Genomic DNA, 13,403 nt, shown 5'->3' on the forward strand with positions numbered 1-13,403 from the left:
CCCTTCCCTCCCCTCCCCTCCCCTCCCCTCCCCTCCCCTCCCCTCCCTGCCGGTGCCATGGCGGGGCCCCGGGCTCTGCCGGTCACGCAGCAGGTCGGGCGGGCGCGGGGCTGCGGGCGGGGGGAGCCGGCGGAGCTGCGGGCCGAGGCTGCCCGCTGCCCGGTGCTGGACGGGGACGGCCGGAGCGTCCCCTTCCAGGCCCTGTACGGGGATCGGAAGGCGATCGTGGTGTTCGTGCGGGTGAGCGGGGGCCGGGCTGGAGGGGAGGGCTGGAGGGGAGCGGGGGGAACGCACCGAGCGGGTCAGCGCTGCTCCCGCGGTCCCTCCGCGCCTTGGTGGTAAAGTGATAACACTGTTTACCAGAAAGGAAACACTTCTTCAGCCGCGCTTTTAGGGAAACAAGTATCGCGTTCCCCTGATTTCCCAGCTGTTGAGCCAGCTATCGCATTGCTGCGATATCTAGCGGGCCCAGCGTCCTTGTTCGTGCTTGGATTAAACCAGTATCCTAATCCAAATGTGGTGACTTCAAAGAACTGGAATCTTTCTCATTCCTGGTTCCTGTTCACCTCCTAAGTGTCGTGTGCCCCAAATCAGTAATCTGCTGCTTCATTGCTATGCAATTACATCTGTTTCTGATACATCCAATTGGCTGTGTTGCAGAATTTTTTGTGTTACACCTGTAAGGAATATGTAGAAGATCTGGCAAAAGTTCCCAAGGCATTTTTACAAGTAAGTATTGTACCCTTAATATGTATGTGGGGTTGCTGCAACCAAGCTGATTTGTTATGTCCAGCTACAGGCTTGCATGAGGCTTCCAGGAATAAAAAAGTGGGTCAGAAGAAGCACTTTCGCTGTTTGCTACAACAGCAATAATGAATCTGCCTAGGAGACACAGGAAAGGATTTATGGCACTACACGCTCTGTTGCAGCAGCATTATTTCTCCCTGCCCTATTAGCTTGGTGCTCTTTTTACTGCTGTGTTAGAACAGCTAGACAACATTTGACAGGCATTCCTTCTGGTATTAGTAGTGCCCTGGACAGCTGTCTTCTCCTGACTACTAACTACTGCCCTTTCCATTATGCCAGCAGGGCTGACTGATGGTTGTGCGTGGAACAAGATCAGAAAATTGATCTGGATTAAAACCAGTATCTTTCCCTATGGTTATTTGTAAGCTGCATCAGTCGTGTGACCTGTTCTCTGGGCAGCTGCACAAACAGGAATGACACAATGACAGAAAGGAGGAGTGGGCAGGGGTTGCTGTGGACAGGTATTTGCTGGGTAGTGGGAGACACCGGAGAAGACAATGATCTCCTGCTAAATGTGGAAGGTCAATCTGTCTCTTCCAGGCTGATGATTGAAATTCTGTCATATTTTACTCCCAACGGCAGCACAGTCAGTGACAGAGACTCAGGTAATTGCTGACAGCAAGTTCATCTAAATCCATCTGAGATGGACTAGGAACTTGAGGATAAAAAGGGGAAATGTCTTTGGCAGCTTCTCTTCTCAGGACAGATATTTCTGAACTGTTCGACCAGTGTTACTCGAAGTGACATTTTCTTAATTTGACTCCTCAAATAAATGTAGATAGAGAATCGAAATCTGTCCATGCTTTTCTTAGTGTGAGTGTTTTGTTTTTAGGAGGGCTTCTTTTCATAACAACCAAAATGATTCTATATGGGAAAGGCAAGTATTACACGCTAATGAAGCTACCTTATATTTTATTAACTGCTTTCACTGGCATCTTAATGAACTCAAGTTTTGGCCTCTATTTTAGGCTCAGGCCTAATGTTGCACCTGCAAGAGACAGCAGTATGTGTGAATGCAAGTTATATCTATTAATATGTGTCTCTATATGTAAATCACAGATATTTGGGCACCAATATTTCCGTGCTGCTTCTTTAGAGGTAGGTGCAACTGCGTGGAAATTTTGAATTTCCAAAATTATAGCATGTTGCAATCAATTGCAATCAATCAGAAAGACAATGCTACCAATGCTACAGGAAACTCAAAGTTTACACATCTATAATTTAAAGGTTCTCTTTAAAAATAATTTATCACTTAATAAATTAATGTTGCTTCTGACTGTGGGTGATAGCCAGGGTGAAGTCTCCGAACACGTAAGTGATTTTAATTTCCAATAATTTTAACTCAGTGCACTGTGATTATTAACTCAGGACGCCAGATTCTGCTAATGCTTCGAAGTCGTGCAGAAACACTTGAGTTCCTCTTTACAACTTCAATACCCTTGTTCTGTTCTAGGAAGCAAATGTGAGGCTTATAGTTATTGGGCAGTCATCTTATCACCACATCAAGGTAAATGAAATAGTCATTGAAGGTATCCTCTTTTGTGTCTTAATGGTCTGTATTGAGGGATTTGCTCTGAGTGAAAAGATGGTCTTTTGCAACTACAGAAAAAAAGGATGGTATTCATGAGGCAATTCTAATTTACATCAGTAAAGCAAATAACTAAAACTTTCAATTTAAAAACCACCAGGTTTTTAAGAAACATCTTTTTCTTTCTAAGAAACATCTTTTCTTGATTTCACTGGAAGTTTTTTTTTAATAAAAGCTGTTTTAATAAAGGCTGAAAATTTTTAGCCTTTAATTTAACATGACAAGTACACAGCTTCCAAATAAGAGGGGGGAGGGTGGAGTTGGCAGCATATCAGTACTTTTTCTGTTGTCAGCAGACCCTAACCAGTTACTGCCTTAAACTTAAAAATATTTTGTGTGTGTGTGTGTGTATGCATATATTTTGCAGCCCTTTTGCAGTTTAACTGGGTATACACATGAAATGTATGTAGATCCGCAAAGGGAAATTTATAAAACGCTTGGCATGAAAAGAGGTGAAGGTAATAACATATCAGGTAAGAATAATTTTCTCACCTTCTTTGGACTTACACAAACACAACATGAATGCTCTGATAAAATAGTATGATTGCAATGTAAATAGAAAGTGAGTTGCCCACTAGATTGTCTCTTGTGAAAATACTGGTAATCAGGAATCTCTAAACTATTCGTAGCAGCTGTTCAGTGCTCTTGTTCCTTACATACTTTTGTGTTTATAGATAACAATATTTGGTGGTTTTGTTTAGTGCGGAGCCCTCATGTGAAATCAAACGCACTTCTGGGAAGCATCAGGAGTATATGGAGAGCAATGACTGGCCCAGCTTTTGATTTCCAAGGAGACCCTGCTCAGCAGGGAGGAGCTTTGATCATAGGCCCAGGTGAGCTGCTGTGTTTTGTGTGAGAGTTGCAGCTCTCTCCTTCAGCTGTCTGCTGCCAGCTCGCCTGCTGTCCCTGTGGATTCAGAGGAGACAGCCTTGTGTGCAACTGTGTGATTTTTGTGGCATGAAGGAATCTGCAAAGTGTCATTGCCTAGTCCCAGCTCCCACAGAGGTGGCACAAAGCTCATCACGGTCCTGCAAAAATTGATTGGAGTGCTGATGGAACAACTGCCTCGAAATTTGGAGGGGTTTTTTGACATCATGGCGTTTACCTACAGTCTGTTTTCACATTTTATTCGAGGCATCTGATGTTGTTTAGTAGAGGAGTAGTGCATGAAGGGGGAGCTGCAACATGACAGTCATCACATTGGGAAGAATTCCTTTCCAGAGAGGGTAATCAGGCATTGGAATGGGCTGCCCAGGGAAGTGGTGGATTCTCTGTCCCTGGAGGTTTTTAAGATGAGACTGGATGTGGCATCAGTGCCATGGGCTGGGAACCACAGTGGGGTTGGATCAAGGGTTGGACTTGATATTCTCAGAGGTCCCTTCCAACCCAGCTGATTCTGTGATTCTATGATTCTATGATTCTGTGATTAGGAAACATCATGCTACAGCAGATTTAAACTAGTTAGGTGCCTCAATGTTCCTTGCTTCTTTAACGTAATTTTAAAAAAAATTTGTCATTGTTTAAAATACAGTATATTGTGCAATCTACAGATCTAGTACACATTTGTACAAGAACTAGTAGGAAGTCAGAATGCTGTTTTGATTTGCTTACATATTTGAATAAATAAATATTTTATTTAGTAATTTACATGTTATTCTCATTCCTTTCCAGGCAATGAAGTTCATTTTTTGCACCTCGATAAAAACAGGCTGGATCATGTTCCCATTAATACAATTTTGCAGCTGGCAGGAGTTAAAACAGTGAATTTCTCAAACAAACCCCAGATCATTGACATATGACACTGACATAATATATACTTTTTTGTAAACTTATGCTCTACAGGAACAATTCTCCAGTGAATTCCAACAAGCATTGGTAATCTTGTGTCTTTATAGGACATCTGAAACCTTATCTAGAAAATCAGAGCACAGAATAAACTACCTGGCACTGAAGACGGACACAAAAGTGCTATTCCCATTGAGTACAAGATAATACAAACTAAAAGACAACTGAGGCTGATTGCAAAAAATCCTGGAGATTATTGTTGTCTCATGAAACAAGCTTGCTAATATATTTTAAAAATCATTGTTCCAGATGCGGTAAACTAAAAAATCTGATTTTGGTCAGGAAGAACATGCCTTCAGCAGATCAACACTGTCTTTCAATCCAATACTTCTCAGCACTGTTTTAAAGCTTCAAGCACCGTATGACAATCTTGTATTAAAATATACCCTGAAAAGTCACAGTGTTGAACACTGGGACTTAAGCTTATACCTACTTTTGCATCTGACACTGGCAGACATTATGAAATACATTTCATAATTTTAAATAAATATTTTAAATACATCATCCATTGTCTGCATTTCTTCTTTGTGTCATACAAAAATGTGGGTCTGTAAGACCAGGAAGAAATGTGTCTTAAACATACATCTGATCAGGTTTTGATCAAGTTGACTAAGCTATAGTCAACTACGTGTTTTCCTAGGAAGATTTACAGCAGAATGTTCTTCGTCTGGATGTATGTACTTTCTCTCAGAGCGAGAGGTCTCAGAATAAATTCTCCTTATTTATTTGTGTCTTAGACAACTGAACTAAGGACAACAGCAGTTTGGGTTGCAGTTCTGTCAGATTTCATATTATCCATTTTTCTAGAAATGTTTATGTTCAAAGTCTATTGCTTTCATTAAAGTAGATGTGCCCTCTTTCATCCACCAGCCACTTCTTTTTAGCAATTTGAAGACAAAAACCCATCTGAGATTTATAGAGGAGCATATCCTCCTCTGCAGTTTCTGATCTTTGGCCTTCTGTAAAATGCTGCTATATAAACTTAACTGAAAATTCTCTCCCCTTTTAAGCTTTAATGCAATTTTAAAATGGCATTTTGTGAAGGGGTTTGTTCCTACATCCATTAAGGTCACTGGCAGGCCGAGAGCAGGCTCTGGAAAGAAAGCACGTGAAATTAAATGCAGAGTTCCTTGATGAATAAGAAAAAGCTTGCTTAAGAAACATACTGAGCAATGTAATTCTATTAAAGGTACTATGCCTTAGCAAGTTATTAATTACATCCACATTTTGATACAATGTGTTTCTGAAGAGAAAGATTGATGAATACTCAGTTTCTTTGTAGTGCTTCCACTCTGCTTCATTCACTTGATAATCACAGCCAGGGACACTGACTCTAGTTCCACTTTGGTTTTGCAATCATTTCACTCTCTTGGGTGCTTTTGATTTTAAAGGAAGTTTTTGGCTAGCTGTTTTCCTGCTTGTTTTTAGTAAAATTAACATACAGTGGTGATAGTACTATTGCTGCTAATAAATACATTTAACAATACTAGCTATAGCTAAAAGAACGGTGGACTATTAAAAGGGCATGGAATGAAATTGTAGTTTGACAGCTCTGTAAGTTGAAGTCATCCACCCTCACCATTTCAACTGTGACAGGAACCACATCACAGCCTCTGTATTATCCCAGCAAAATCTCTTCTTCAGAAAGACTCACAAAGTGCAGACAAATGAGAAGAGGCAAGAAGACAGAGAGGAGGATTCGGTAGAAGAGAATCATGGTATATATAGGCCCTGCATTTTGCATCTGTCTGGCCACAGCTTCACTAAGTTCACTGCAAGACAGTGACTCCCATGTGCATAATGAATTGGAGCAATGATGGTGACATGAATTGGTTTTCGAAGTGTCAGCAGAATTTTAGGTCTCTGGTGTTATTTAGCAAGAATATCTTAAGAAACGTAAGGCACTGGAAGGTGGAAGCCAATAGGTGATAAACACTGATCACACACTCAGCAGAACACTTCAGCAAGGGCTTTCTTCCACCAAGGCCAATTAGAGGGAGGAGGGAAGGGAGCAGTTTTCAGAAGTTCTTTTAACTACTAGCTTGATCTATTGCAACACCTATTTCAGAAACTGTGTGTTTTCAAGTGTCACTGTGTCTTAAGAAGCAGATTTAAACCCAGCTATTTTAACCTTCCACTTCAGCCCAGAAGGCTGCATGTCCCGGACTGGCTTTACAGCATCATGTCCTTGGGGACTCTCTTTCGGTGCTCGGGGCACCCGGAAGGCTGCGAAGCCCCAGGACGGGCAGCGGGCCGCGCTATGGCCGCCCCGGCGGGAGCGGACCCGCAGCGCAGGGGGGTCCCCGCTGTGCCGGTCCCGCCGTGACCCCGCACGGCAGCGCCCGGAGGGGCCGAGGCGGCGCTCGGGGGTCGGCCCGGGCCCCCCGGCCCACCTGTACCCGCGGCCCCGCCGCCAGCGCCGCGCGGACACAGCGGGGGGCGGCCGGCGGGGCTGAGGCGGGCGGGGCCGAGCCGAGCCGGGCGGGCCCGGAGCGGGCCGGGCGGGGCCGAGCCGGGCGGGAGCGGGCGGTGCCCGCGGGCCGCGTCAGCCGCTCGGGGTCCCTGCGCTGCCTCGCTCCCCGCGGCATGAGGGGCCCCGGCGCGGCGCGGCCGCCGCCGCCATGAAGCGGAAGAGCTGGGCCGAGGCGCGGCGCCGCGCAGCCCCGGCGCCGCCCGCGCTCAAGAGGACCCGGGGCGCGGCGCCGCGGGCGGCGGCGGCTGAGGGGCAGCGGCGGCAGCTGCTCCCGGCCGGGCCGGAGATCTGCCTGAGGATCGCGGGTGAGGGCGGCGTGCCGGGCGCGCGGGGCGGCGGAGGGGGGTGTCCCGTCCCGTCCCGTCCCGTCCCGTCCCGTCCCGTCCCGTCCCGCCGGCCCCGGGGGTGTCCCGCTGTCCCGCCGTCCCGTCCCGCCGCAGCGGTTCCCGGGGACCCCCGGCAGCCTGAGCCCCGCGCGGGGGCCGGGTGTCCCAGCCGGGTCTGTGCCGTGTCACACCGCGGGCGCTGCTCTCGAAAACTGCGCGGCTCGCCCGGCGGGATGAACGATCTGGCAGTGCCGAGCACCCATTGCCTGCCCTGCGCTGCCGTTCCCGGCTTGGCAGAGTGAACGGAAAACAACGATAAACACGTTTCTGTCCGTTCGACACGTTGTGGGGTGGGAAAAAAGTAACGCGTTTCTCCCTGTATTGGGGTGTACATATATATATGTGTATACATGTATATATATATATATACATGTAGAAATCTTTCCCTGGTGTCGTACTTGCTGGCCAATGGGTAAAATAATGGGCAAAACGTCCCACCTCTTCTTGACACGGGAGTGCCAGCAGGTTTATCTGGAGAGTCAAAATAGCTGGGTTTAAATCAGTCAGGTTTGCTCAGTCCCTCCTTTTTGTAACCCAAGGCGCCGAGCCGTGCTTTGTTTTGGCACAGGGACCTGCCTGTTTAAGGAGCCTGCTGGAGCGCGGCCGGAACAGTTCTGTATTCAGATTTGAGTCTCCCAGGCTAAAAGACGACCTTGAGTTTAGTTTGCTTGAAAGCAACAATAACAACAACAACAATAACAAATCGCTTTCTAAGTCGAGTCAGAATGTGAGAGCGGTAGTGTATATACAACTTCTCATAAAAAGCAAGAGATAAACCTCTCAGCACATCTTTTGGAGGGACAGGGGAAATATCTGTGTACAGAGCAAGAAGAAATGTAAAGAGCAAACATGGAGAAAAGGCACCAGTGTACCTTTTCTTTCTGTGCCAAGAAACAGGGCTCTTTAAATTACCTAACGTGTCTTCTAGGTAACAGCATGTTTGGAAAACCGTAAGATCTTGTTTTGAAAATTGGGTATAGCGATGTGGGAAGAATGTAAACTCCCAAAGCTTCCCAGAATCTTCTTTTTAAAAAGCTTTGATACTGTTAGGGAGTAAAATCCTAAATACTCCAGCCTAAAGTACAGCATTTTAGGCCTAATCTTCCCAGAGAAACATAATGGTGTACTTATCTGCAGAACGCTAAGGCTACAATAACTCCAAATGTGTATTTTTTGCTATAACAGCAACCATTTATATAGGAAATGGTGCTGGTACAGTTCTAAGGTTGAGTGTAGAAACCCCTCATTTGACAGATGATGATTTTTTGGTATCAGGTAATTTCAGTACCTGGATTACCGTGCAGGCCTGGCCAGCTCACATCTCCAGCAAACAGGTCTCTAACCATTGTCATGCAGCAATTGCTTGCATCTGATAATGTGTGTCTGACATCAACAGGCCCATTAAATTACTGTATTTTCTCCTTCAAAGAAATGCTCACCCTTTTAAATACAGTAGAGCAACTAGGTTTTGACTTGTGTTTTTTCAGTGGGATTTCACCATGTTCAGCAGTACCCAGTATAACAAATTTGATTAAAGTGCACTAGACTATTATATCTAATAATACTTCATTTTGTCTTGATCTTGCTGTGCACAGTGGCTACTCTTTACAAGCTTCTATCAATGGAAATATTGTCTAATTTTTAGTTCACTGCCATGTCGTGTGTTTTTTTTTAAATAGAAATCTTAAAAGAATAAGCTAACAGGCTTATCTTTTCATTCATCTGTTTTAAAGTTATGTCAAATTTTGAACTATCAGTTCTGCCTTTTTACAATGCAGTTCTGAGAAATTTGTAACTAGTTTTGGACTGGAGACAGATAAGGTCTTATTCTTAAAAGTGAACATACTGGTAAGTATTTGAACTACTGTAAAGATGGAGAGATCTGTGTTAGCTTATCTACTTACAGAAATAGTGCCAAACTTATTAAGAACACTGCGAGCTACCCTCATTTTCATCTTTGCAAAAGATAGAAGCAGAACATAAACCCAAATTGCTGTAAACTTTCCTTGTGTGATGTTACTTTCATAAACAGCAAAGTTTCTAATCCATTATTTGCATGAATTTTATACTCAAAATACTTACAGTCATTATTGCATTTCTTTATTTTTTAGTGAGTTGTATTAATCAGCCATTATTCATCAGAATAATTATTAATCAGAATCACCTAAATATTTTTGTTTACTAATTAGACTTCTTCAAGAAAGCTGTTCTTTTGAAAATTGTTTTTGTTTGGTCTGTTAAGCTGCATGGTAAGCTGTATCATTCTCTCTTTGCCAACTAATGTGTGAGACTTGCTGGTATTAATTACAATTGCTGGAAGTGAGTGCATTTCTTCTGTTTATTGGAAGTGTCTTCCCATGTCCTTCTGATCTCTGAGAGAAGTAATTTATATAATCGAAAGAAAACGTAACAGTCCTGTGTGAGATGCTTGAAAGCTATTAGTTTCCTTTCCTTGTCTGCTTTTCTTTGTCATTGCTCTGATTTTATAAGTAACACTGTAAAGAAGAGGTGGAATTATAATGTATAAACCTCAGGCAAAAGCTGTGTGTTTCTATTTCCCGTGGTTAATTCTAAAATGAAGTAACAACAATAACTATACATGGCATAAAATTTTAAGTAATACAGCATTATAGGGCATTTCCTGACATTTGTTTGTCTTCCTGCTGAATATATACATCCAGTTTGTGTACAGTGAGGAACAAACAACTTAAAGGATCCTCTAAGCTGCACTGTACATGCCTATTTGTCTTTTCTCCACTGTGAATCATTTTGCTTACACTGTCACTTGGATCTGATAGTGAAATACTCAGTTTAATATATTCATTGATTTTTTGGTTTTGTGTTGTTTTTTGTTTTGTTTTGTTTTTTTTCAAACCATTGAGTTGTCTTTTCCCCCTATTGCTGACTTGTCATGATAAACTTAGTGTCTTATGTAGAAAACTATTTTTTTGAATGCTAAGGACTCTTCTAAAAAGTATCATTAAGCTTACAACATTTTGACTATCAACACTTCCAATTAGTTTTTATTATGCAACTATCTTAGTACAAAAGCTGTTTACTCTTTCATCAGTATGACCTGACTTTCCTGTTAGTCCTTCTCAAAATTGAGATTTTAAATACGTGTTTGAGGCTTTTAGTGTCTAATTCAGAACCGAAAGTGCATGAAGATACATAGTCTTGTGTGCCAATCAAGAGCAGCAGAGTGCCAGGACTCTATTTTAGTAAGGTAGCAGTGTTGTTGATCATTCATGACATAGCCCTTAAAGTAGTTCTTTCATGGTTTTCTGTTAAATAAAAAGTTCCTTTAGCTTTTCAGTGTGCTTTCATTTTCTTTTTCAGAGTTCAGGCTGTTGTTCTAATTACCAACTCTGTCATCACCTAAATTTGAAATATCATAGTGATGACTGAATTAATCGTAGAAATGACTAAAAAGAGAATCATAAACAATTTTGCTTTTTGTCTTGACATTGCTACAAAATTTGTCTTTCATATTTTCTGATATATCTTTTGTGTGTTGACTTTTAAGTGAAACACAACAAAATTCCATATACCAACTCTAGATCTAGAAATACACTTCTCTTCCTGTAGTAAATAACTCTTTGGTTACATTCCTGGTAATTCAAAACAGACTAACATTGGGGTTTGTTGTACTGTCAGTCTCTGAATTTCTCATCTAAGGCATCTGTTTAACAACAGAGCTGTGGAACTTCTTTTTTTTAATGAAATAACCTTTGCTGATCATATGCAGACTTGTCCTGCCACTAGTGTCTGTTCAGTATTTAGTTGTCTCATCACAGAATTGTTTAGGTTGGAAGAGACCCTTAAGGTCCTCAAGTCCAATGGTGACTCTCGAATTACTGACATTTCTTCTTTGAAGGCCTGTGCAGCAGAACCTGAGAAATATCAGGCTTATTGAGAGCAAAAGGAAGGAGATTATTTTTTCGTCTCTAAATTCACATTAACCTGATTTTGAAGTAGCTCTCAGTTCTCTACACTGCAATCAGCTTGTGTAGACATGCCTGTGCTACCTTTAGTCTCACTAGTTGAGGTACCAGCAGTCACACAGCTGTGGTAGCCTAGTCCTCTGTTAGGGGTGTGTAGGCTCATTTTGTTGTACATTGGATGCTTACTCAAATTATTTTATGTATTTTAACTGTTTTGTTATATAAGGCTAACAAAATTAAGTGTATTTGAAGTGTATCTAACATGCTGCAGTCATATCTCCTAATTGCAGTGCCTGTAAGGCAGTGAGCCCCACTCTCGTTCTTCTGAGAGATGATTAGAAAGGTCTGCTCCAGTTTGATAGTTTTAGGATGATTTTTTATCAGAAATTTGCAGGAATTAGGAAGTGCTCAAGCGCAGTTTATGTAAATGAAATACCAAAAAGCTAAAATTAGCAAAGGAAACATAAAGATAATAAAAGGGAAGCCTTGCTTCTGGCAGTTCAAACCTTTGTGGGGTCCTAGTGAAATCAATTCATCAGTGTTTGAGTGTATTTTATGTATACACCCTCAATCCTGCAATCAGATGCTTAATGAAGGAATTCTCCTTTCTCTTAATTCCTGTTGAAAAAATCAACACACTAATCCTTGACTAAACAGAACTGGGAATATGTTGGGAAAAAAGCAGGTAAAAACAGCCATGGTGAGTAATACAGCATTTGGACTGGTAAGTCAGCAGAGAGGTAAATAAAATACACTTACAGGAAATTACTCCTCTGTGTAGCTCATTTCTAAAATCTCCCCATAGGAAACATGTTAAAAAGATGGAGCCTGCTGTTTCCATGATAGGGAGCAATTGTTAGCAGTGCACGGGAATGGACAGCTTGTCAGGATATGGGCATTTGGCACACACTGCTCTGGTTGTGAAGTACTTCTGTAAATTCATTAAATTCAGGTTTCTTTCATGTGTTTTTAGAGTAGCCGCAATTAACATGGTCCAGAGTTACCATTGCAGAAATTGTATGCCAACAATTCAAAATACACACTGCTTGCTCAAGACAGGAATTCTTATTTTTGTTGGACATTTTTGCAGAAGCTGCGGAACAATTCCAGTGAAAGTAGGAGCCCTGAGGATGTGACTCTGTTATTCCAAATCCTGTTTAGGAGCAAAATACTAACTTATTTTAAGTCTTTGACCTGTGCAAATTATATTTATTTTCATTTTGATCCTCCCTTTGTGTTTGAGGATTTTGGATTACTCTTTGTGTAGCGCTTTTGTATTTTCAAGTGATGTAAAGCTTCTGGGAAGAAGCTGAAGTGCAAGAAGGTAGCATGTCAGTTGGAGTACTACAGCCATTCTGCCCAGACTTTGATGCAGTTATTGTTTGTGTACAATAAAGAGGGAGAGCCCAGTCTAGTCGATAATTAGACTGGCACTAAAGGACAGATGCCATTGAGGGAGAAGTTTTGGCTGGGTATTCCTACTGTTAACACCCAGCAGGCTCCTTCAGTGAGCTAACTCAGAAGATTTTTCCTTGTAAGGAACCTGGTGGCAGCTAGCCATTAAATCAGTTTAGAAGTGGTGTGAAATTATAGCCTGGGGCTGTAGTGACATGTGTTTAATCTGGCAATGCCAGTTTAAACACAATCCCTAGATATCACATCCTCTCAGTTCTCCTTTCTGCTTCCTCCTTTGCCCTCAGTTCTCCTCCTGCCCACATTAGCTCACATTCTCAGACCAGAGGCAAATAAATCAGCAACGCAGCTTTTTTAATTTTTTCTTTTTTTCTCTTTTCTTTTTTTTTCCCTTTGCTTTGTTCTTTTTTTCCCCCCTCCTTTTTCTATTTTTCTTCTCTTTTTTTTCTTTTTTTTTTTTTTAAATATTGCACTTGGCTACCTGCTGCAGTTTCTAATTCATGCAAATCCACCTTGATGCTGCTCAGCCATTAACACAGAGGTGGGGATAGATGCAGGGAAGCTGTGGAGAGCTGGGGCTCCCTCCATCCCCAAAGCCCACCCCCAGCATTACCTTTACGTGAAGCAGTTTTTGCCACAGCATATTTTGCATCCAGTTGGGATATCAGTGCACTTGCTTCTCCACATGTATTTCACTTCGTGGGCCAGTTTACTCACGTCTTAAAAATGCATGGCATTACTCTAAATTTTTTGGTCCTTTGGTTTGGTTTTAGGGAATGCTTTGGTAAATAAATGCTGGGAGGTACATTGCAGGTAATACACTTTCCATCCTGTCCTGCAGCTGCTGTGCTTACAAGATGGGACTATTAGGAGTTAAACAGTCAAGTCTGGGTGCCTTGCTTCTGCTGAGAGTAAGGAATGAGGTGCCTGACATGCCTTACTGTACA

At 42.4% G+C, this 13,403-nt stretch overlaps 2 protein-coding genes across 8 annotated transcripts in view; both read left to right on the forward strand.

The window, feature by feature from the left end:
- The first annotated feature begins 22 nt into the window (after positions 1-22).
- On the forward strand, positions 23-4,744 carry PRXL2C (peroxiredoxin like 2C). Of its 3 annotated transcripts, none has more exons than XM_039381699.1 (6): positions 23-240; positions 661-729; positions 2,261-2,314; positions 2,763-2,868; positions 3,070-3,228; positions 4,067-4,744. In XM_039381699.1, the coding sequence occupies exons 1-6, from the start codon at positions 58-60 to the stop codon at positions 4,192-4,194; spliced, it is 699 nt and encodes a 232-aa protein (XP_039237633.1). In that variant the 5' UTR covers positions 23-57; the 3' UTR covers positions 4,195-4,744. The 3 variants fall into 3 exon arrangements, with proteins under 3 accessions (XP_039237633.1, XP_027566187.1, XP_039237634.1); XM_027710386.2 differs by having other exon boundaries at positions 28-240; positions 3,097-3,228; positions 4,067-4,308; XM_039381700.1 differs by lacking the exons at positions 23-240; positions 661-729 and adding an exon at positions 736-1,905.
- A 2,035-nt stretch (positions 4,745-6,779) lies between these two features.
- CDC14B (cell division cycle 14B) overlaps positions 6,780-13,403 on the forward strand; it is a 44,183-nt gene continuing 37,559 nt past the window's right edge. For 4 of the 5 annotated variants that reach the window (XM_027710376.2, XM_027710377.2, XM_027710382.2 and 1 more), the window contains exon 1: positions 6,780-7,018. In XM_027710376.2, the coding sequence (XP_027566177.1) occupies positions 6,862-7,018 (157 nt within the window). In that variant the 5' untranslated portion in view covers positions 6,780-6,861. Of the gene's footprint in view, positions 7,019-7,492; positions 7,512-13,403 lie in introns of those variants that run through there. The other variant, XM_039381702.1, reaches the window with a different exon arrangement.

This window comes from Pipra filicauda, unplaced genomic scaffold (assembly GCF_003945595.2).
Source record: "Pipra filicauda isolate LSUMZ 115617 unplaced genomic scaffold, ASM394559v2 scaffold236_size1216567_pilon, whole genome shotgun sequence".
Lineage (NCBI taxonomy): Eukaryota > Metazoa > Chordata > Aves > Passeriformes > Pipridae > Pipra > Pipra filicauda.

Excerpts from the sequence above, each read along its gene's own strand:
- PRXL2C (XM_039381699.1), top strand. The coding sequence starts at position 58 with ATGGCGGGGCCCCGGGCTCTGCCGGTCACGCAGCAGGTCGGGCGGGCG. Across the intron at positions 241-660 it reads CGATCGTGGTGTTCGTGCGG|AATTTTTTGTGTTACACCTG; the intron begins GTGAGCGGGGGC and ends GCTGTGTTGCAG. Across the intron at positions 3,229-4,066 it reads AGCTTTGATCATAGGCCCAG|GCAATGAAGTTCATTTTTTG; the intron begins GTGAGCTGCTGT and ends ATTCCTTTCCAG.